The sequence below is a fragment of the Protopterus annectens genome, chromosome 4.part1, assembly GCF_019279795.1.
Source record: "Protopterus annectens isolate FY-2018-M chromosome 4.part1, PAN1.0, whole genome shotgun sequence".
Lineage (NCBI taxonomy): Eukaryota > Metazoa > Chordata > Ceratodontiformes > Protopteridae > Protopterus > Protopterus annectens.
In genome coordinates, this window is record NC_056734.1 from 312,831,889 (window position 1) to 312,858,035 (window position 26,147).

A 26,147-nucleotide genomic window follows, 5' to 3' on the forward strand; every position below is an offset into this window, starting at 1 on the left:
AATTTTAGGTCTACTATAAGTGCTTGTTTGCCAGTAACCTGTAACTCACTTGCTTGCTGCTACTTGCTTGAAAAGGCAAATGCTCCAACTCCAACTAGCCTGATTTTATTACTTAGCCTTCCCAACACCCCACCCTACTCTAACTCTAAGCCTAACAATGTCACCAACTCCTTTTGCACCCTCATTAAAACTCCATTTCCCATCCCTAACTCTAATGTCTCTACTCAATCCATATACCAGAATCTCCAGCCCCTCTCCCTAAATCTACCCCCCTATAGCTCCTTAACCATAAATTCTCATCCCACTTCCTAAGCCTAACCCCCATAGCTCCCTAATCCTAAACTCTTGTTCCACTCCCTAAGCATAAAACATTCTTCATACTGTCTAACACTCAGAATTCCCAACCATTTTCTCAATCTCCATCCCCCTCTGTCTCTCCCTAATCCTAATAATCCTTTTCTTCTCCCTAATCTCCCCAAAAAAGTGCCTTTCTCCTCCCTAACCCAAAAAACTCCCTTCCTACTTCCTCATCCCAAAAGTCCCCTTCCTAAACTTATACTTCATCCTGTTAGCTGATCTACACTCCTACTCAGTCACCACAGTTGCTCATTTACCTCACTCAGACTTAAATAATGTGTTCTGGTAAGGTGCACTGGCTGATGCCTGAACTTGTATTCAAGATCAAGTGCGAGAGGTAGCCTGAATGAGCTATTGGATGTTCAAGTGTCTGGGACTTGGGCACTTGTAGTAGAACTACAAACTTATACTCTACACCCAGTGGTGAAGTTTCACCTCAGAGTCCATTATAATATTAATAGTGGGAAGCTAAAGAAGGACTTCAAATTACAAGATAAAGCACCTCATGCTTGCTGCACCTTACAGACTTTCTCATCATAAGGTTGCATTTAGCTATACTATCAAATTCATCATAACATTGAGTTTCAGTATTTAATTTTTTGGTCATATGCTTAGGAAACTGAAGTAATATATTCCAGGGTATGAAAACCAGGAAAACTTATCAATGCTGCTGTAGACGACCATCAGAAAAAAGAGAGGAATTAGTAACAGGAGTCAAACAGTTGGATAACTCTCTCTCTCTCTCTCTCTCTCTCTCTCTCTCTCTCTCTCTCTCTCTCTCTCTCTAAGTGAACCAAAGAAGTTTTAAGCAAACCTTCTGGAGCTGAAAAAGGAAATTTGGCAATACACAGAGGATGCTGCATGATGGCAAAGCAGAATTTCTAAATGGTATTTTGTCTAAGTCTTCTTGAAAAAGATGGGAGAAGATATTGGTTTAGGAACTAGGAAAAAAGTTAGTGTTTTAATTTAATATATGTTCTCATATGCAAGAAAGCTTAAGGAGCACATCAGGGCAAAACACCAGAGTGGTACACTTCCCATTAGTTTAACTTAGCAAAATAACTAACAAATCCACTGGCAAAACTCCTCAACCAATTTCTTGGCAGAGGTGAGACTCAAGCAAACAGAAAGGATGCTATAGTGGAAACATAGCGCAACAAGAGTTAAAAAGCTATTACGTGACCTGTAGATGTGAAAACCCTACTTTATAATCATGTAAGGATATGAAGAATATGATGTAGATAGTGAGGGTAGCATTAGCTATTCTTTTATCAGAAGTAAGCAACATAAAGAAAAATAACCAGCAATGTTTACATGCAACAGGGAATGTTAGGTAACCTGACCCAGTTCTTTGATTGGTTACTCTAAATTGTGACAGATAGAGCTTGGTGGCTATGGATATACCTATCAAAACAAAGGCATGGTGGTGAGTGAGGTCCTTCCTAGGCCCAGTGTTTTTTTTTTTTAATCATCATATCAGATAGTATTATTGGCAATGAGAGTAGTTTTGACCTGTTTGAAAATGATACTAATATAGGTGGGACAATGGGGGAAGAGAAGTATGACTACAAAAGCATCACATAACTAAGTATTAATTTCAAAATAAAAAAGGTCGAGATACATTGTTAATGGCCCAGAATCCCAAAGATAGGCGCTGGCAAGGGTGGAGACTCAACACAATGACAGAACAAAAACATGAACTCATTGTAACACAGTGTGATGTTTTCTGCAGCAATGAGCTAAGAGGATTCTTTTATTCATCATTTTGGAGATGGTTTGGAAAGTTGAGAGGTCATACTATTACTCTGCATATCTCTCATATTAGTACTCTGCGTATCACCCGTATTAGTACTCTCTGTATCTCCCGTATTAGTACTCTGCATATCTCCCTTCAGACTTCAGAAGAAAAAGAAAAGCATACAGTTTGATTCCACTTACCTGCTGTGAAGATGGAAAGGGATTTGGAAGGAAAGGAATAAAAAAAGAGGAGAAACTATGTGAGTCAGACATGTTTCAGCTAGAGGAAATGATGGGTAAGGTGATATGCTGAGGCAATACTGGGGAAACAAAGAGACATTCAGATAAAAAAATGCAGACGAAATAAAGGGGAAAAAGAAGGAGGAGTTTCAGACCAAAGACACAAAGTTCTTTCTCATCATTAAAAATACTGCTTTATCTCAGAAAAAAATGTGGATAGGTGACATAGGCTAGTAGAGGGATTTCTGGACATGGGTTAGGCATTTAAAGTGTCTAGTTCCAAACAAAAAGGGAACACCAGGCAGATAATCCTGTCTAGTTCTGTTATCAATATTATACAATGCAATGGATGCTTCATATGAAATCAGTTACTAGAACACTACCTTCTTACTGTATAGCATTTTATGTGGTATACTTACATGATGGCACTTACACATGGACCAAGTGGATTTTGTCTTTGAAAACCGACAATTTTGTATGGAATCTTTGCTGACGAAATAGATTCACAACATCTAGTGGTCACTTTTGTAGGTCGTCGAACTAAGAAGAGAAGAAAGAATGTATTAAAATACTTATCTATATGATATCATCAAAAAAGAAACTATTTTTTCATATTCCAGACTTCATTTATATTAGTTAAGTATAATTGTTTTACCTGCTTTGTGAATTCCTGTTGCCCATACATTTTTTTTTACTTTGATAGTTACTGCTTTAATGTAATCACTACATTTTGATTAATATTCACTGCTCAGCACTGTCACTGAGTGGTCATAGCTGGACACAATCTTTCAGTAAAAGAGAGCAGTAGTTGAATTATTTAATAAATCTAAATGGTTTCTATTGCAAAACAAAATGTGTTCATGTTACAACACTCACCTGCATTTCAGTAGTTGCAGTTTACATGCGTTTTTAGTTTTAGGCTTTACTTTTTCAGCTTGTACATCAGTATAAACTAATAAGAATGTTCATTTTGTTTCCTTCATTTGTTAAATACCAGCACATTTTGGTCAGGACAATATCTGCCCTGTCTTAATGACTGCAATCTAAGTACTATAGTTATAGTATTATAATTATGAAATCATTATAGGCACAGATATATGAAGTATCATGCATGTACTTAATCCTCCAACTTGTGACTTTGCATTTGCGCGTACACCTAGGATACGTTACATATCAACACAGCAGCAATATTTAGGTAACCTAAATCATACCACTGGGTCATCATTTAAAGATAGGATTTCAAATACACCACAGTTCTCCACATATTTAACTTTTTGACAGTAGAAAATATGTTTAAGGCTAATTACAGAATGCTTATTAACATACACAGTCTCTTGTCCCTTTAGGCTGTATAACCATAAAATGTAAGAGGAAGTAATTTAGGAGTTTGCATGTTCCTTTTAGCAAAGTAACTGAAGCTGCAGTGCTGTCTTGTTTTTCATCTTACCACTAACTTTAGCATATTATTTTAGTCTGATTACTACCAAAGCTGTCATTAAAGTTAAAGGAATTGCTCTTTAAACAAACATAAAATGAATGTATACAGTTTATTATAACCAAGTTCTTAAATTCGAATGACTGGCCAGTGTAAAAATGCATGACACATCCCAAATATTTTTACAGCAAGATTTAAATTATGAAAACATGCAAGTAAACATTATTATCACTCCATGATATAATTTAACAGCTAAAATAATACTTTTATCCCTTGATATCTGTCTTGCTTTCAAAACAAATATGCATATTTGATTTTAAAATACAATTTCACAGAGACATTTTTTTCCTAAGGATATTTTGCCAGTGCAACACCAAAAGGGCTTTTATTTAAAATAATATATAAAGAGGAATTTTGTAGGGATACAAGTTTACTTACAGTCAGGTAAAGTAGCAGTATGGCTTATCAGCAATAACATGACCATTACGATAAACATCTGACTGAGTGAAGAATTATACATTTTCTAAGTCCTTTATATAATCAAAATCCTATTCCTTTAATATACAAAGCCAAAAGGAAAGCATTTTCAGAAACAAACTGTATATATAATTATCTGCACATTTCCTGTTACAGGTGTTAGCCACATGTTTGGTTTAGGCAGATGTATTGTTTTGTCAGGTTAGCAAATGACAGTGTCATTTTAAAGGTGTAAAGAGGATGCATGGGGCTATAGTTAAGAAAGTTGTAGTATGTGGGCAATATTTCCACTAATCAGTTTTTTTTTTTGCAAAGGTAATGAAACTGTGAAGATGGTTTCTGTCACGAGCTGGATTTTTTTTCAGGTTTTTTTCTTTGCTATTTTTCTTTAATAGCAGACACAACTAATTTGAACATTGCACTTTTGTATTGTAAAGCTCTGTCATATATTCTTCATCATCCTGAAAGGGAAATCATTTAACTGCAACATAAACATACTTGTTTTCTTTCTTTTGTTTTCCTCAGTGCAGTTTGTTTTCATTAATTAGTACATAGCATGTTCTATGCAACAATTGTCCTGTTACACTAAAGATTCCTTAATTTGGGTGCATAAAACTCCTGACTGCAACTCAAGAGATTTTTATGACTAATATGGAGCACCTTGTACAGACATGTTTTTGTTTAATATTAGAATATAATCAACTGCTAGTTATGTTTGCATTTTTATCTTACTAAACCTCAACAATAATTTTACTTTCAAAAATTAAATGTCCATTGTAAGCAGTCAGTTTATCATATCAATAAATGCCTTTGTGAATTAAACAATTCTGCCTTAAGAGAGAGGGGTATCTTAGAGAAAAGCAAATTATATTATGCAGAATAATAACTTGAAAGATATGTAATGAGAACATTATCGATAAGAAATAGCAAAAATGACTTTCTGAATGTACTGTTTGGTTCGTGCCCAGATGATTTTCACCTATTGTCATATTAACTGATGCTACCTTTCTGTTACATTTGCAAAAAACTTGAATCTTTAATTTAATGAAACAATTTAAACACTGATATGTATATTTATGATCTATAATATACATTCCCTATGCTTTAAAAAAATATATGCCCCAGGATTTAATAAAATCCATATAAGCACACTGTAGAGCCTACATGGAATATATCCATATACACGGCCACGGTTCCCCCTCAGCAGCGTGCCATGCAAATTAATGATGACATGTTGCTGAGAGGGAGCTCAGGAACATGGATATTGAATCAGTATAGGGAGAAGTGTAGTGGCTACCCATGGCTGCAGATGAATGGGAGTGTCCCTGTAATGCTCCCCACCACTGTTGTAATGTTGTGAAGTGTGTCAACTGTATAATAAGTCTTTTGTATGAAGTGTTATTTTTTAAATATTTTTATTCTATATTTTTTCTTACTGCATGTTTGCTTGGCGTGGGGTGAAACAGAGCTGAGAGGAGCTCATGCATACATACATGGCAGACACCTGCCAGACATCTAAAAATAGAAAACAGATGTAATTAATTATTTGTTTATTGGTGTGTTTAAACATGTTTGTGCTGTGCAGCATGGTGCTCAGCAATGCTAACAGGTAGCCTAGTATTATATGTGAAGGTATACCAGTTTTTAAAGCATCCAACTAGCTCCATGGGCCAACTTACAGTCTTATGTGTAGTAGGTTCTGGGTTTGAGTCCATAGCAGGCAGAATGTCTATAATGAATGTATCATTTTTCTTTCATTTTATTATAGTATTGTGAATTTTGGCATTGCTGCATTCTGCTAAACACTGCTCAATCACGTTGCACAGTACATAAACATGCTAACAGCTACTAATGGTTGCAAGATACTAAGCTTTGCTAAAACCATTGTTCTGCGAGTTTTCTCACAGCTTGGCTTTGCTTAGCTGGTTTGTGCACTGCTAAGTGATGTGGCCCATTATTAGGTTCATAGTTTCATAGGTGTGTACTAGGCTAAAGGCCCTGGAGTCTTTACAAGCCTAGCCCATAAAAGTGCCCTGACATTGTGCCGCCTGACGTTAGTTCCCAGTGCCTCTTTCAAGTAGAGCCACTGCAGTGATCCCTGGGGTGAACTTTCTATTTTCCATCCACTCATCAAGATTTCTCTTGAAGAAGGCTAGTGAGGTGCTCTGCTTGACATGTATGGGAAGTCTATTCCAGAGCATGGGCAGTCTCTGCATTATGAAGCTGTCCCTCCAGCATATTCTGTTGATTGTGGTAATGAGGTTGAGGTCTCTGGAGCATGTGGTGCAGAGAGATTGGTATTTGTTTAGATGCAGCATTTCAAACAGAACTTGGTCAGACATGGCTTTGTAAGTCTCTTAGTAGATGATATGAGACAGAGAATAGTTGGATTTTTCTGAGTCTGTCCATGTAGGACATATGTTTAAGGCCTAGGATTCTCTTCATGAGGTACTTTTGCGGCCTTTCCAGCTGTTGCATGTGTCTAGTGATGTACATGCCAAATGGGACATTATACTCAATGACTGGCCTCTTTCTTCCCGGATGCAAAACCCTTGGTAATGAGATGTGCCACATAGAAGGTCTTTCTCACCACAGTGGCAATGTGGTGGTCAAAGGAGAGATTGCTATCAACCTGTGTCCCCAGATCTCTTATAATGCCTTCAGTGTTTAGTGGGCTGCCATCGATGTGGTAAATAGTGGGAACTGAGTTTTTCCCAAACGGGATGATGACACATTTTTTGGCATTAAGCTTAAGGCCATGGTTTCAACACCAGTTATTGGTCTCAGTGAGGCCTTTCTTTAGGATGTCTACATCACTTAGGGAGTTAATAATGGCTCCCAGTCTGCAGTCATCTGTGAACTTTGTCAGCCAGAGTCCCTCTGTGTTGGCCTGGACTTCTGAGACATAGATGCCAAACAGGAGAGGAAGCAAGACTGATCCCTGTGGGACTCCACTCGTGACTGGTCGGCAGTCTGACTAGGAGTCTGCTACTTTCACACTGTGGGCTCTATCTGTGAGGCAGTTTGCAACCCACCTAGTGATATAGGGGTTGATGCCTAGTTTGCCGAGTTTATCAATAATTCCTGAGAGGGGAATGGTATCAAAGGCCTTGGCCAGATCGAGGTAGGCTGTATGAACTACCTTTCTCTCATCCACAGCTCCTCTGGTAACTGACGCAAAGAAGTCAACCAGGTTGAGCAGGCATGATCTACCTTTCACATAACCAAATTCAAATTTCATGGGATATAGAGTTCAGAGATTCCTTATATCCTTGTTAATTAGGTCCATGATGATGTGCTCCATACCGTTACATATCAGACTCATCAGGCTAACAGGGCGATAATTCCCAGGGTCTGAGGTCACTCCCCCTTTATAGAGAGGGATGACTGTAGTAGTGCGCCATTCGGCAGGGACAAAGCCTGAGGTGAGGCTGTAAATGAACAGGGCACACAGATGTTGTGCCATTTCACTTTGTAGTTTATGTAGAACACATCCAGGGATATTGTCGGGTCCCATGGAAGCTGTATTATTGACCTTGATCAAAGCAGCTTTGACCTGTGCTGCAGTAATGCTGCATGCCTGGAATTCCTCCAGTATAGTGATTGGTCCTTTATGGGGGGAGAGAGGGGTAAAGTTGGCACTGAATCTGTTGGCCAGTATGTTGACAATATCTGTTGGCTCAGTATAGGAAGTACCATTACGCAGTAACTCAGAGCAAACCTGGGTATTGATGTGGAGATTCTTGATATAACTATAGAAGGCTTTGTGATTGTTTTTAGTGTCTGCCACAATTCTGCCTTCATAGCTGGCTTTAGAGGTTTTGATGATGGATCTCAACTTTTTGTTGAGGCTAATAAGGGAGTTCTTCCAGTCTTGGGACTCTACCTTTTTCTGCAACAGGTTATTCCTTCTGTTGTAGAGTTTATTAATGGCAGGGGGCCACCAGATTGGCTTCCTTTTTTTGGAGGAGAGCATCTTGGTTTTGTTGGGTATGGCTAGTTCCATGCCTTTATGTAAGTTTTCGTACAGTGAATTGGTGTATGATTTGGCAGTCATGCATCTATTTCCCATTGACATGGGTGCTGTGAAGTTAGCCACCTCTGTTTTTAGGAGACCAAAGTCAGCTTTGGAGAAGTTTTTCATGGTGGTTACCTTTGCAGGGGGAGTGGGTGAGATGTGGATTTCCATGGTGATTAGGTTGTGGTCAGATCTAATCAGGGAAGAATTGACTACTGGTGTAGAGCAATAGTTGCCTTGTTAGTAATAACCAGGTCAAGGATGTTGCTTCCTCTAGTGGGGATAAGAATGAGCTGGTCCAGGGCATTGGAATTGATGAATTCCAGGAAGCGCTGGGCCAGTGTATTGGTGCATGAGTAGTTTTCCCAGTTGATGGAGGGGTAGTTGAAGTCACCTAGTATGAGTGTTGGGTTGGACCCTAAAAGCTTCCAGGGTGCTTAGTAACATGGAGTGAGAGTCTTGGGACATGGCTGGCAACCTATAGCAGGCTATGACCTGAATCACCATCTTACCCAATGTTAGTTGTACCTGAAGTATCTCAGATGTGTTATGCTGGTCTACAAGTCTGGAGGTGTGTATATCCTTTATGAATATGGAGACACAGCCTTTGGAATTTCGGTCCATGTTCTGGGGCCAAAAGGTGTGGAATGAGTTATAGCCTGGTAGTACAGGGGTGCTTTCTGCTGCTTTAAACCAGGTCTCCATTACAGCACAAATGTCAATGTTTTCCATTTTTAGGAATGCTTTAAGCAAGTGCATCTTGACATTTAGACTTCTAGTGTTGTGCAGCATGACCCTCAGATTGCATTTATTTATAGCTGTTATGGTGGTAATTTGGACTTTGGAACATCACCTAAAAAAGATGCTATGGGGAGGCAAGACCCTTAGCCAGTATCCAGAAACCCAGGGGTGATAGATGCAGGCCATCTCTGGAAAAGCATCAAGGTCTTTCAACCATGTCATCCCAAGAAGACAGATAATGGATCTCCTTAGAATGACACCAGAAACTTAGCCAATTGTTGAAGTCAATACATTTCTGCTTGTACTGTGGTATAATTTAGGCGATGGTAGGATGCTGCTCAGGGCTAGGGTCATACCTGTCTGGGCAACATAATCTGAGAGCTTCTCCATGTCTCTTTTCAGGTAGTCCAGAGAGGTGCGTCTCAGGTCATTCACACCCATATGGACAGTGACAGAGTCATACTTGTTGTGAAGTGACCTGGGTGTGTATATTATATGCTGGATTTTTGCACCTGATAGACAGCTGACTGTTACCTTCTCCTTATTCAACCAAGTGAGTGGAACATCAGTGTTCCTCACTATTGAGTCACCTATGATTAGAGTATTGGGCAAGCTGTTTTGGCTTAGGGGCTTAGGTTGAGGGGCACGCTGTGTAGGTGAGCTATGTGTCTTGTGGTTTGTGCTGTGTTGCACCGGTCAAGTGCATATTTGCCTTGGAGGTCTCTGCTCTTTGGGTAAATTTCTGTTGATAGCCTCCACAAAGGTGTGTGTGGTTTGTATTTTTATGTGAAAGCTGTGATGGTGAGTGTTCTGGAGGGCTATGTGTTGTCTGTTGTGTAGTGCAGGTGTTGACCTTTTCCTCTTGACCAGCTATTCCGGTCTTGGCTTGAGAGTGCATGGCTTCCAATTTGGAGAAATAAGTGCATCTCTCACAAGTCTGAGTATTGGGAGTTAAGAGAAGAGGGTTGTCTGTGTATATGAGGCAGTTGCTAAACCGCCTCTGAATGCCCAAGTTCACAAGTTTAATAGGAGAAAGCATGGGAAACTGACCTTTAGACATGCCAGGAGGGATGGCCATTATTAGTAAGTACTGGAGCTGTTTCCTTATATATTCCTTTTACAGGAAAAATGTCAGTCAAGGTGTCTGAGTCTGTACATGGCACTGCCAAATACTTGAGGGGAAACTAATATGTAGACCCTGAAAATTTAAGGATGAAGTATTTAGGCAGATATTCTGAAGTTGGAAAGAAATCAAGCAGCACTTACTGAAAAATAAAGAATTAGCTTGTCAAGAATAATGAAAAGAGGGGAGTCACATGAATGGCTACTGCCTGGCTACTACTAATGCTTGCTGATAATGAAACATATGTTGGGATTAGGAAGGAGGATATAGAAAGAGTTATGAAGAGGGTCTATGATGAACTATATGACCTTCTTATGTGTAGACAGATTTCATATGAACTTTATGATTATTTTAACATTGAACATCCAGTGATTCCGCAGATTAAAGGCCTTCCCAAGGTACACAAGGGGGTTCTTCCACCGCCCTTGCGACCGATAGTAGCGGGACAAGGTTGGCTTACTGAAAATATATCTCGCTACTTGGAGAATAATTTAGGTCCTTTAGTTAGGAGTATACCCACAGTTCTGAAGGACACCTATCAATTACTAAATGATTTGATTTTAAATTTAGAACCTGATTCCCTTTCTTCCCTAGTATTAGTTACTCTGGATGTTAGAAATCTATTTATAGCCATACCTAATACCTACGGTTTGGAAGCAGTAAGAGAATTGCTGCATGCAATTGGTAGGTATACCAGTGATAAACAAGCCCTTATATGTACTCTGCTAGATATAGTTCTACAAAATAATATTTTTATGTTTCAGGATATGTTTTATTTACAAGCATGTGGTGTCGCTATGGGCACCCCATGTGCGAACTCTTATGCGAATTTGGTATTGTACGACTGAGAGGAGGAACATGTTTTTAACACTGCATTCTTCCAGGACATTTTGTTGTATCGTCGTTTTGTAGATGATATACTAATAGTGTGGGATGGTGAGTTGAATTTGTTGCGAGATTTTGTCTCCTATCTGGAGACAACTACGACTTTTTTGAGATTTACTATGGAAACTTCCTTCTCAGCGATACATTTTTTAGATGTGACTATCCGTAAAGATGGGGTAGGATGGATGTTGACTTCGTTGTATAGGAAAACATGCTGGAGGAATGCTTTGTTGCATTTTGACAGCATGCATCCCCGTTATACTTTTCCGAATGTTGTTAAGAGTCAATATTCTAGGATTATTAATATCTGTACAGATCCTATTGATAGGTGTATACAGCTGGAGCGTTTGAATGAACTATTTTGGGATAGAGGTTATACAGAGAGGATAATAAATAATGCAAGGGAGCTGGTAGATATTAGTTCTGAAGGTATAAGGCATAACTATTGTCGAGTTTATAATAAAAGGAATGGAGGACATAAGGTAAAAAGCTTAAAGGAAATGGCCTCCAAAATAGATTGTTTAGCCATCATGATCAGATATACAAATGATAATATGAAAATCATAGAAATAATTAAGAGGAATTGGAAAGTGTTGCTGTTAGATAAACGTGTTTTAGATGTAATAGGATGTACCCCGAGGTTTAGATACAGGAACAGCAGGAATTTGAAGAGGTTACTATGTTCAGAGAAATGTAATGGGCATTTGAATGAAGTTAGACAGGTTTTAGACAATGGAACATATCCATGTAATAGGTGTAATATGTGTAGATATATTACTAAAGAGCAGGAATTTACACATCCTTGTATAGATTACGTTTTTAGACCTAGATTTCATGCATCTTGTAATAGTATAAATTTGATATATTTAGCAACCTGTATAAAATGCGCAGCTTTTTATGTAGGCATGATGTCTAGGAAACTTAAGGACAGGATTTATAACCATATTTATGATATAAGGAAGATGAATTCCACTAACGCATTGGTTAAACATATTGATATAAATCCTGAACATAGTTTTGAGTTTAGAGTGCTACAAATGGTTAGGTTAAATAAATGTGGGGGGGACAGGTTAAGTCATCTTGAATTAGTTGAGCTAGATTGGATTTTTAAATTGAGGGCTCACATTGAACCTGGGTTGAACCAATATGTCAGCATTAGGCCGGCTTTGGCTGCTCGTAGATAAATAGTTTTATATGTTTTGTCTTTTATATGCAATGTGTTTTAATTGTCTTGTATTGTTGTTACTAGTTTAATGTGTTTTTATCTTCCATTAATTTTATTTAGTGAGGTTTTTACCATCGAAAATGTTGATGCACTTGATTTAATTGACTGCAAGCATATTTTGTGTTTATTTTGTTAAATGGTTAATGGATTGATAGCTGACATCAATTTATCAATTTGCTAATTTATTGAATGTTATGCTTTGCATATATATATGGACTCAGTTGTTATGTGAGTAAAACCTGAAGAAGCATGTTTATCGCACGTGAAAGCGCTTGTTTTATTAAATATTTCTCTGGTTTAATGCGTATTTCAGTTTTGTTTTGTGGCTCATGGTGGTCCTACTTCCATTTCCATTGTCATCTAATTTTTCTGTAACTTGTGGAGTCGGACCTTTGGTTGGTAGCTGTTTCTTGTCATAAATATTTACTGGAGCTGTTTCCTTATATATTCCTTTTACAGGAAAAATGTCAGTCAAGGTGTCTGAGTCTGTACAGGGCACTGCCAAGCACTTGAGGGGAAACTAATATGTAGACCCTGAAAATTTAAGGATGAAGTATTTAGGCAGATATTCTGAAGTTGGAAAGAAATCAAGCAGCACTTACTGAAAAATAAAGAATTAGCTTGTTAAGAATAATGAAAAGAGGGGAGTCGCATGAATGGCTACTGCCTGGCTACTACTAATGCTGGTCTCAGCAAAGCTTCAGTCTGTTGGGATACAATGTTCCTTTGCTTCTCACCAGAAGCAAAATGTTAACACCAATCTCAAGAAGAGAAGCAGGCCATGGCCTGTTTGGTGATCCACAGTCTTGCCCCAGATGATGCAAGTGTCTACAGGCGTATAACCTTTTTCTGGTAGATGTCTCGAATAGCAACCAGACCATGATGCTGAATAACGTGTAAGGCTGGGAAAACAGCCTATATTAAGCCCAATAGGTGGGAATACTGCAACAATCATCGGAGTTCATTCAACTGTTGGTATGTCTGATCGTGTTGGTCAAGGTGTGCACTTTTGTGTGCCACAGTGGGCCATTCAGAAGGCCAGCATTATGGTTGGGCTCCTTATTAAAAACCTTGAACTCTGGTTGATGCAGGGCAGATTCCAGCCCTAAGAGTGCAAGGAGGAGGCCTGAGACCATTTGGCCAGAGAACTCACCAGTGTTACTGTACTGTAGTGCACAGTTGAGCAGTGCTGTCACCATTTTGATGACATGAAAAGGAGGAAGAGAGGGACCTTTGACACCTGGGATTCTTGAAGGTCGAGCTGGAAATGCTCTACAAGTATGTAAGTATGTCTTCCTCTGTCTAACCAATATGCAAGCTGAAGGTCTGCAAAACAAGTATGCATACTAGTGTGCTTGTCTTCCAACAGTTGCAGCTGAAAGAGTTCTCAGTGTCGAGTTCCATGCTGAGCCAGCCAGGTTGCACCGTGAGCATGGTAAGTATAGATTTAGTATGACAACTGTAGGACAATAAGCAAGAAAGGGTAAAGCATTTACTGCAATAAAGTATACACAAGAAAAATTGTACTGCAGTAAATGGGCAAGTTGAACTGTAGTGCAGTAAATGGATAATTAGAGCTGCAGAGCTGTAGTGCAATAACTGAACAATAAGAACTGTATATCAATAAAGCATTAGCAATACTAATAACAGTGAGCAAAATGTTGTTCAACAGGATTGTGTACTGTCAGAACCATTGCAGTAGAACTGTATGCATTGATTGTCAATGGTAAGGCTGCTGCAGTCAAGTGTGACACAGTAATAGCTGTAGCCAGCAAATCTAATGGTCTGCAAACTGTATTGCTCAACCCATAGTGGTGTTGAAGACTGTCTCAAGGCCAATATCGGTCACATAATACTCTCAGACAGCAGGTAATAAAGGTACGTGGGTGAGGTAGCCCAGTCCATGGGCAGATATTATGTGTGGACTTCATAGATATTTCAAACCAATATCAAGAAAATGTGTTCACTAGCATTGTTAATTCTAAAAGGCAGTATTTTTCATATATGTAGAATGGTTGTACTTACATGCATGTGTGTTAGACTGTCACTGCAGTCTACTATAACACTGTAATGGTCCTAGAATGTCAGAAGAATGTCTTGTAACTTGTATTGCTCAGTTCATGGTATAGTTCCAGGTGATCTCCAGGCAAGTATCAGTCACTCAACAGTCAACAGTGACTGGGTAGCTCAGTCTGTTAAATGCTTTGCATCCAGTGCATTTTATCACATACAGCCCTGAGTTCAAATCCAGTGGTATGTAGCATTAAATTTTCAGTATCAGTTATGCAATGCTCACATTTTTTTTCTCACTAGAGACACAACAAATATATGGTTGAGGTGGCCCATATTATGAGCAGATAATGTGTTTAGATTTTGCAGAATGTCAACATCGATACCATGAATGAGTTCATCAGCATTTTTGTGTCATAAATAAAGCTGTGGAATCCCAGTATGGCTGCATGTCTTGTATATCTGTACTAAGTTGCTGCAGTCAATTATTTCATTACTTGCAGATGTCCCATGCAGTCACAGCTATTGGGTTCTATTCCCATGCCTGCCAACTAAGGCATGACACCTGTATAGTTTACTTACTGTACAAAAACATGCCTCTCAAGTATCATGATTTCTCATAATGTAATTAAAACTGCCTAAGCCATTGTCACATGATTAGCAGATAAATTATTACCTGGAATGCAGTGCAATGCAATGCATTACCATATCCGTTTACAGAACACCTGGATAGTTATGTAAGTCAGCATTATGTGAAACTGTTCTGTGTAATGGTGTACCTACATTTGTTATTGCTTCACCCATACTGACCCATGCTAACAGCTTGAGAGGTATGTACGTGCTAATCAGTTATACGAGAATTGTAGTCATTTACTCAAACCTGGCACTACGCACCAGTAGAGTATATATTTCAGTGTACTGAGAGATATAATCTGCAATGTCAGTAATGGAATTTTTCTCTCTCCCCACCCCTCATCTTCATTTATTTATTACTGTTATTTATTATTATGATTTAATATTAACATACTTTTCTACAATAACTATATTTTGAAAAATGTGTTTCATTATGGGCATGTTTTTTTATGATTTAATAACATATTTTGTTAATCTAACTATAGATTGGGAAATGTAGTTGATTATTGTTATGTTTTATTATGATGCTATATTAACATATTTGTTAAACTAACTGTTTTGTTGGCCCTATGGTTTACTTTTTGCTGGCATGCTGCTACCATACTGTTATGTTACTTAATGTTGTGTTGCACATGTTATACATTAATATGTATTTGGATGAATGTATATGATGTTCAATTCTGTTAATACTAGCATTGGTTTGGTTATTACTAACCGCAATGTATTGCTATACCTCATATCCCACAGCACGTCAAGGTTGGACGGTTCTGACTGATCCCCTTACCTTGCCTCAACCAGCAATGGCACCGGGTCTCAGCACGTCTGAGACCCAGACTGGTGGGGTCCCATCTGCTGCCCCTGCACTACCTGCAGCATTGCATAGTACTGCCAAAAGAGACAGGGCCTGGCCCCCCTCTGGGAGCAGTGGCAGAGGAGATGTTGTCACCAATGCAGAGCTGCCAGCTCTGGTGCACAGGACAGTGCACCATGGCTCTGACTGCTGCTGGCACTGGATTGAGGGCATTCTGGCCATGATGGTGGGGCAGCCTCACCCTGGTGCCCAGCCTCCAACACAGCCACCCTATGGTCAGTAATGGATGAGTATTGATAGTCCCATTGGTGGACATGAGTCACACTGCTGCCATCCGGAGGCACATGGGACTTGGATTCCACAACACCCTTCTTATCCAGGTGTACACCCCCCTCATGTGTCAGATGCCATCCAATCTGCTGTCTTGTCTGTCTTTTCTGTTTCAAATGCATCCTCACCAACCCAACTTACCTACCCCACATGTACCGATGTTACTTACCCAACATTCCACTCTCACCTTAAAGAAAATTGGCACCTGTCCCACAAAATATATAGTTATCATCCCATACATAGCTCTCCATTTTGCACACGTGTCCACTGAGCACACATAATTCAGTCCAACTGGCTTGACAATGCAGTTATGTTGTCCTCACCCCTCTCTCTGGGTTTTGAGAATCCAAATTCATCTATAAATTCTGTCAAAGTCTACAGTTGTTGCTGTACATGAAATGGATAGCTGTGGTCCATATCTCTCAGCTATACAGATTTTTCAGAATGTCCAGATTTTTGCCAAATATTTTTGTTCCATTTTTCATACAATTGTGATTTTCTAACAAATTAGTGGCAAATCATTAAAGACTGAGTAATTACAAACATTTGAGTTTCAAAGTTCATGCCATTCAGAAAATTCATGCTAATGTAAAACCTGTTATTGTATCAATGTTCTAATTTTGTAAGAGCAATATTTAAAAATTGTCCCTATTTTTGGGCCTTTGTCCCAGTTTTATTCATGTTTTTTTTCCAAATTTCTTGCTCTAAGAGGTTGAGAGGTACACTGTGGTCCTTTCATACACTCTTCCTTCACATCCTTCCTTGTCTTTCACTATGTTTTTCCCTCTGTTTTCCCCATTTCACCACTTTCCTAGTTCCCCTTTTTTGTTTTCTTTACATATTTTAGTGCAGAGCTGTGCGAGTTGCTCAGCTTTGCTAAGCTCAACTAAATGGAGCTATAATGACTATATGTGTTTCTAACTGTGTAAAAGGCATGTACAAAATAAACACCTATGTCATGTGTCAAATCCAAGCCAATTACACCTGCAGCACACTGCATTAACCCACCACACCAAGCAACTCTTAATTAAAGCAGCTGGTTTAAAAAAACATAAAGATTGCCACTTAGAGTCATTAGGCGTGTTTCACTGAGCTGTGTGCCATGCCACACAGCATAAACTGGAATAAATAGTAATGGAAAAATGGGAGTGTACCTTGGGGTGTGGTGCAATAGTACACCACTAGACAGCCAAATACATGATAATGGATGTAACTGAGACCTGTGATTGCAGTTAAATGTGCCCTTTTATCTGCAACATGTAGAAAGTCACCTGCTAAGACATTCATGGCAAAATGCATATTCAAGTGGGACTCTGGTGCAGAAATACATCTATATAAAGTGATGCACATACTGATGGATATAGTAAATGTATGTCACCGTCTGTATGTCTGCATACATATCCTAGAAATACACCCACTGTAGCAGTGACTCAGTAGCTCAGTCTGTTAAATGCCTTGCATGCAGTACATTTTGCCACACTCAGTCATGGGTTCAAATTCAGTGTTGTGTTGTATTTCAATTACATTATTGTGAAGACAGAAATTAATGAATGACTCATGCACTCTTTATCCACACAAAACATTGCAAAGTAAATAACTGCTTTTCACTGCTGGAAGTCACAGGCTTACTGGTAGGGACACATATCACATATTTGTATAGCATTACTATATGTTGCCTAGTACTCTGTTATTGGCACAATTTCCTAACATACGCATCTTAAACACATGCTGTAATTGAAGTGCCAAGGGTATTCTCACCCTGGCTCTGCCTCAACAAGGCTGACACAGCTGACACAGATACACATAGAGCTTGTTGTCCTCCAAAGTGTTCACACTCACAGCGCATGTCTATTACCTGCAGCAGCAGCTGCAGCTTATGGTACACACAGCTCTACGCAAAGATTTATGCTACAGACCTACCCTCTACAGTGATATAGTCTCCTCACCCCAGTAATGTCCATCTCAACAGCTAAGAAAGAGGCCCTGCTCTACATGAAGGCCTTATATATTTACCGTGGTTGCATGCCATTGGCTAATGATACCGCACCTCAGCTGATTTGCCTGCCATTAGCATATCAGAATCACAGATTGGTTTAGTGGCAATTATCTGCTAATGAGAAGTATGTTAAAATGTAAGCAGCTGGCTATGGGCAAAAATTCTGTATGAGACTTCGCTCACACAGAGCACATCTTTGTGACACAGTAGTAATAGCACATTTCAACAGAGGAGTATTGCACTCCACCAGATATGTAACTGTGTTTTGTGTATAACAGGATGCAGATGGGAGGAGAGCGGTTTAGGGAATAGGGAATACAATAGTTAGCCTGTCTACAGGGGATGCACAATATATCAGGGTTGCATTGTATTTTGTCTTTGTGGCACATTGGTGCTGTTGAACATCCCAATATTATTGTCATAATAGTACACTGCTATTTGTCTGGTGCTGGTCTTATGACATATTAGTGGGCGGCTGGCCTTAAGGGACAAACCACAGTGGACCCAAGTGTTGTGTGTATGATCATACAGCAGAGTTTCTCATGGCACACAGGGAACTATCTCAGTAATGATACTATCGTGGTTGTATCCATACACATAGTATGTAGTCACACTGTCGGGTATGATATGTGTGAGCAAGCAGTGGATAGTGTCAGCCATGTTGTTCTTGCTTTATCTGTACATAGTGGACATCCATGTATTTGATCCTGTAATGTGTTTCCCTTTTGGTGTGTTTAGGACTATTGTATCACAGAAGACATGCTCCCTTTTCAGATGAAGAGAATGAACTTATTCTTCAAGGACTACGGCAGCATCATCACATCGTCCTATCCAGGGAGAGGCATTACAGGTAGCAGCAGGCTGCCATGTGGCCAGACCTTGTCCAGGATGTAAATGAGACTGGCCACCAGGACGGGACATATGAGCAGGTTCAACACCATGCTACGGACATTGTGAATGCTGCCCAATGAGCAGCAGTTAATGTAGCCAGGGATTGTGCTGTTACCGGTGGAGTGCCTGCAATGAAACAACCACTCACAGCTACTGAGGAATTCCTGGCATACCTAGGGACACATGGCATCTCCCAGGCATCCATCACACCATACATCGTGTAGGTGGGTGCCACAATGTCCACAGTAGAGCAGCATGCAGGTAAGCTTACTGTGATCACCATTGTTATACTGTAGCAGTCATTCTGTCAGGCTGTACATATCTTTATATGGGAGTCAGGTCTATGTGCTGCGGGGTGGGAGATTTAGCTCAGTTGTACACTCATACCCAGAATGTCAGCAAAACATCAAATAACACAGTAGCTAGTGTACATGTGAGATATATGCAGGTACTACCTTGTTGTGCTGCAGCATGTGGTGGTACTGAAATTACCTCACCCTCACCTTTTCACAGGTCCAACAGGAGTTGTCCAGGGCCATGGTGCTATTTCTGGTAAGCTTGATACTGTTTTGTTATGAAACATACATATGCAATTAAGGATGAGGGCAAGGATAATACACTATGTACAGATAATGTTGTGTATAACCAGAGTAGAATGTTTGTATGTTCCAGGCTGGAGCAGTTACCTAAGTTTCCTAGAGCAGATAATCACAGGAGTGTAGTTGAATGAGCAGAAACACTTTTGCAGTTATAGTTCGGAGTGAATAGGCCTCCTGGTGTACATGAGACAATTAAGACAACATGCCTTGTACATATTGAAAGGTTGATGTTGCATACATTAGGTATTGAAACTTGCATTTGTATATATTTGTTAAGAGAGGTGTACAGGGTTTTATGTGCTGTGTTATCAGGTATAGTGTTATATTGCATACCTAAAAGGTACATTGTACTGGCAAATGTCACATGATTTACCTGACGTACTTGTTATAAAGACCTTGAGTTGAATGTGTATGTTGTTCTGAGGAAATCTGTTGAGCACGAAAGTGGAGATGAGAGGATGTGAGAGTGGTAATGCAGTTCTGGATCCTTATTATTATGACTCTTTGTGGATTTTCCATACATAATAGTGCAGGTAGTAATGTACTGCTTTTGTCTTGGTTTCCACAGGTAACCAGGGGGGTTGGGGTCTTTTCCCCACACCACCTGATTTCAGTGTCTCTTCTGACTCTGATGATGATGGTGACCACAGTGAGGGACAGGTGGGGTTGTTGGGGGCTGATTCTCTCCCAGAGGTTGACATCCCTCTTCTGCCTCAATTTTCATGCACACATTCAGTATGCCCACACACACCCAGTCACCACAGGCCTCATATATGAGAGAGTCAGAAGGTGGAGACATTGAACAGGCCAGTGTGGCAACTATGGCATCAGTGAGTGTAGACACTGGCCATAGCTAAAGAGCTGACGAGGTTCCACACAGGTGGATTGACAGAGGTGTTCATAGGAGAACCACTGTCCATCCACTACCTGTTGCAGGTGTCACAGCAAGGGCTATGAGGTACATGTTCTGGGCTGTCATGGAGGCACAGGCATGTTCTGAACAGAACATCAGTCATATGCTTAGGGTTATTGATGCAGCACAGTGTGACATCCGTGACTGCCTCCACCGCACTTGGGACAACCTGGATGCGGTGGACAGATAGTGGGATGAGACAGTGTCTGTCTTGGACCGTGCATTGTCTGGGCTGGAAAGCATAATTGGAGTTGGTCGCCAAACTCATGGGTGTAATTCAGTAACACCATCGGCTGAAAGTCCACAATGCCATGTGCAGTGATGCTGTTGTAGTGGTAGTACATTCAGTGCTACAGAGTGAAGTATGCTGTCCACACCACAACATGGCAGGCCATTGGCACGTGGTCCTGAGCAGTCATGTGGGGGGCACGGTCCCAGCAGACAGCAGTCATCATCAGGTATTAGCACCATGTCTGACCTTGGGCATGGTGGGTGACAGTGCACCTCCTGGCTGAGCCAGTTCCTGTATTCAGGACCAGAGACAGTGAACTGTCAACTCTACCATATATGGTCCACAGCTGTTCAACATAAACATGTGTAGGGCTAGCACTGAGCTTGACTGTGTACATACACACACACTCACACACCACCCTCCAATGCAGGTCACCTACAGACATACACGCCACCTCTCCATGCCCTATCTAACCCACTCCCCTTCCTAACTCACACACATGGTGTCAACCATTTGGGCCAGCCTAGGCCTCCAGCACCCCCACACATCACCCTGTGCAAGTGAGGATACCTATGCCACATCCCTGTCATCCTTCCTATTGGTGCAGGAGAATGAACCTATGTGCCTGATGCACAGGGTGATTATATTACTTGACATGCAATTGTGTAATGTAGTAGTGTTTTGCATGCCACTTGTAGTGATCAACATATACTGTATGCTGGAATGTGTCATGCATATGCAACATACTTTTGTGGACCTTATGTTGTATGATGTACTGGTGATACTGTTACACAATGACAGGTATGTCACATACCTGCTTATGTTTCTGTTGCAGGAGTCTGAGGGGATAACCTATTGACAAGCAGCATCAGTGAAGTGGCAAAGCATGACATGGCAGCACAGCGGAAATATGACTAAAGCAAGGGGCAGCAGTATACTTACCTGGATCCATAGGTTCACATCTGTATGACAGTCTATCAGGCACATTGGTGGTGGTCAGCACACTCATGCATTCATAATTTGTGATAAGGTCTGCTACAAGGCAAGGAGTGACCTTACTGGTGTGTGTATTCTGCCTATCTGTTGTGAGCATAGTAGATGGATGACTTACTGTAAGGACATAAACCTACTCTGTGAATTAGTACTACATCCCACGAACATGGGATCACAATGTTCAACACCGGAAGTATACCCCTCGCTGGTGAGATCAGATCATAAACTAATCTCGCTGGAGGTCCTCATCCCGCCCCCACCTGAAATAAAAAAGACCACAGTGAAAAACTTCACACTTCTAAAAACTAGTGTGGTCTCCTTTAAGGCCCCTGAGCCAGTGGTAAACATTACTCAAACCGCTGAATCACTTACAAATGCCTTCTACCAGCACCTACAGGACTGCATGGATCAGGCAATCCCAAACAAAACTAAGACTCTTTGTACCAAAGGCAAGCGTCCAGTCTGGTGGACCCCAGCCATAAATAAGCTCTACAACAAAAGGAGGAAGCTACTACAAGATAGAGCAAAATCCTTGAAAGGTAAGACACCTTTGATCATTATAAGTAAGAAACTAAGAGCTCTCATAAAATCATCCAAGGCAAATTTTGAGAGAAAAATCGCCACGGACTCAAAAGACAACCATAAGGCCTTCTTTAGCTATGTTAGAAACCTAGGAGGAAACTCCCAGATATGCTCAGAATTAGTTCAAAATTATGTGAAGATTACTGAACCTACACACATTGCCAACATTCTGGCTGACAGGTTCAGTGCAAACTTCTCCCCCCCCCCCCAAAAGGAGAGATATCTATACCAGAGGATTGTAGCCCCCAAACATCTCCAACGCCCAGGTGAGAACTGCTCTCTCCAAAGCAAAAAACACAGCATCCATGGGACCGGATGGTGTCCCCGGCTGTGTGCTCCACGAACTCAATGAGGAATTAAACCCGCAGTTAGGACAGCTGTTTAATCTTAGCCTCACCTCAGGATACGTACCCAAGGAGTGGCGCACGGCGACTGTGGTCCCACTTCACAAGGGCGGTGCCTCCACCGACCCTGGAAATTACCGTCCCATTAGCTTGACAAGCCTTATCTGCAAAGCCATGGAGAGGATCATAATGGAACTCATAAATAAAGACATAGGGAACTTGCAGACTTTGGATCCAACCCAGTTTGGCTTTGTCAAAGGCAGATCATGCCTTTTAAACTTGGTTGACTTTTTCGAGACAGTCACCAAGGCCATTGATGAGGAAAGGCAGTCCATACAGCCTACCTTGACCTGGCAAAGGCCTTCGACACAATACCCCACTCAGGTATCATCGAAAAACTCATCAGCTTGAATGTAAACCCATACATCACAAGATGGGTTGCAAACTGGCTAAGTGACAGAACCCACAGGGTCAGAGTTGCTGGAGCCATGTCAGACTCAAAGCCTGTCACAAGTGGTGTCCCACAGGGCTCAGTCCTGGGTCCACTCTTGTTCGGCATCTACTTTTCTGAAGTACAAGCAAACGCAGGAGGGTTATGGCTGACAAAGTTTGCAGATGACTGCAAACTGGCGCCATAGTTGAAAACACATCTGACACAGATATCCTTCAGAAGGGCCTCACAGAAACGGATAACTGGTGCCAGAGCCATGGCCTAAAGTTAAATGCCAAGAAATGCATAGTCATACCCTTCGGAAAAACAAGGTTACCCCTAGCTACCATATAGGTGGCAATCCACTGAGCACAGAAGAAGTCATCAGGGATCTGGGGACCCAGGTTGACAGTAGCCTTCGCTTGACACTCATGTTGCTAAAGTAGTTAGGAAAACCTTCTACATTGCCCACCTGATCATGAAGGGATTCACATCTAGATCAAGGGAGGTCATCGTCCCCTTGTACTCATCACTCATTAGACCTATGATTGAGTACAATGCCCCATTCGGAATGTATCTGACCCGACACCTGCAGCAGCTGGAAAGGCCCCAAAAGTTCCTCACCAAAAGGATAAAGGGTCTCAAAAATATGTCTTATGCTGCCCGACTGAAAGAACTCCAGCTCTATTCAGTCTCATACTGCTTGCTCAGAGGTGACCTGTGCCTGACATATAAGGCCATGTCAAACCCAGATTTGATGAATATGCTTCACCTCAAAAAATCTAGATCCCTCAGAACCACAAGGGCGGGAGACTTAAACCTTGACACGGTTATTAATAGAACATGCTGGAGGGACAGATTAATCACCCATAGACTCCCTATGCTGTGGAACAAAATCCCGGTACATGTGAGGCAGAGCACCTCGCTGGCCTTGTTCAAGAGGAATCTTGACCAATGGATGGGAGATCGCAGATATACCCCAGGGATTACTTCAGTGTCACTGCTTGACAGAGGCACAGCAAAATAATAGGCATAGTTTTATTCAAACTAAAGGGGTGGCGAAAGCCAAATAACTATGGGCTAGGCTTATAAATGCCCTTGGGCAGATAGCCTAGTATGAACCTATGAACCTATGGACCTATGCTTCTGTGAGACATTTATCTAGCAGACATAAATGCACCCTTGAAACAGACCCTGCCTAAAGGTACACAGATAACTTCAGTGCACCTCAACATATGCTATCTGTTAGATTGGCTCGGCAGCTGTCATATCAACACACATCTGCCTGAGTCCCTCTTGGACTGGGGCAATATGTGCTGATCCTGTACAAGGGGTATACAGATGTCTCTGATTGTGAGGGCTATATGGCCTTATGCTAGTTAAGTTCACATGTGCTATAGCCCCAAATCCTGATGTACACTGCAGTAACAGGCTCACACACAAACATGGCCACATTCAGGCTAGCACCACTTCCACTCACTGCACACAGGGCACGCCAAGGCACACACATACTTCAAGTTGGCTGTATGTAGATTATGACACTTAACTACGTACTGTTACACACTACAGAACACAGTGCTCAATGCACCCAGCACAACTCATGTCTGCTAGTACTATCAGTTTAGAACACATAATGCTTCTTGATATAAGCAAGCCTTGTTGTGGTCAGTCATTTGGGGAGGCCACATCACCCACTACAAATAAAATGATGCAAAGCCCTACCTATGTCTGCTTTACATAGGATATCATATATATGCCATATGGATATACACACACACCATAGCAGAGTGGGATTAGAACCCCTACCTATATAGTATTATGCACAATAGATCACAGTATTTATCACATGCACCACAGCTTAAGTCTAGCTGCTACCCTATCAGCTGGTAGTCTAAAGGTGTCTGACATCAGCAGGCCTTCTAGAATAGAGCAGTTTGGCAGCCAGCAGAAAGTTACAGGCACAAAAAATACATAAATATTGCAGGTGGATAGCCCATGAGGACATGTCCATTGTTTTGCAGGGGTACACACACACACACACACACACACACACACACACACACACACACACACACACACACACACACACACACACACACACACACACACACACACACACACACACACACACACACACACACACACACACACACACACACACACACACACAAAGTGGCCTGTAGTGAGATTAGATCCACTACTTATCTAGGTTTATACTATAGATCACAGTACTTATTGCATGCACCACAGGTTATGTCTGTTGCATATTTAATTGCAGGCACAGTACTTGTTCATTACACAAACTAGGCTTGTGTTGAACATCATCTGTGGCCTGCAGAGCGATATCGGTTCATACTCTTATCTGCATCTAGCATCCTAGCAGTGAGATAACTGATGTTATCCTAGTTATGCGTGTACAGTTACTAGTACGGTATGGCCATATGTGGCTGCTTGTATTTAGATAGGTGACACTGTGGGCATGGACAAGGTGACCTGTCCATATGTGCATTGACACCATTATATATTACACCACCTGCTCATCTGTGTCTGTCTACATGGTGACATCCAGCAGGCATAGGGGTCTGTAGGTAAGTGGATTATGTACTGTTGTGTCCTTAGTTTGGATATTTTGAGCAACATTATGGCTGTGAGAGTGCAGTTTACTCACCATTATTAGGGTATGTCAGACACTGCAGACATCTGCACACATATTTCTGTATATAACAGGGATGTATATATACATGTAGCTGTGTGTGTGTGTGTGTGTGTGTGTGTGTGTGTGTGTGTGTGTGTGTGTGTGTGTGTGATATGTATATGTGTTCTGTACATATATGGGAGTGTCTATGTATCATTTTAATATATATAGCTATATATATATTTATTTTACACTACACAGTGATAGATATACTATGCATGTGAGAGAAAGAAACTGACAGACGGATATGTATATGTATATGTCTGTATGTGCAGACATTTATACATAATAGGTCTTGTCAATGAAGGGCCAAGAGAATTGCCCTCATTTTTACTAGGTGTATGGTCATGGCCAGTGGGATTGCCAGTACCTATAATGTGAGTCCAGGCCACATCTACCTGTATTCCAGTCCGTGAATTTGTATATTACAGGCATTAACATCCGCCCCTG

The 26,147-nt window shown here is 40.8% G+C and overlaps 1 protein-coding gene across 1 annotated transcript in view; it reads right to left on the minus strand.

Moving 5' to 3' along the window:
* Window positions 1-4,356, minus strand: part of LOC122801369 (C-C motif chemokine 8-like) — a 31,175-nt gene extending 26,819 nt beyond the window's left edge. The window contains exons 1-2 of the mRNA XM_044070900.1: window positions 4,208-4,356; window positions 2,754-2,874 (exon numbers count right to left, since the gene is read on the minus strand). Coding sequence (XP_043926835.1) covers window positions 2,754-2,874; window positions 4,208-4,289 — 203 coding nt within the window. The 5' untranslated portion in view covers window positions 4,290-4,356. The remainder of the gene's footprint in view (window positions 1-2,753; window positions 2,875-4,207) is intronic.
* Between the last annotated feature and the right edge of the window lie 21,791 nt (window positions 4,357-26,147).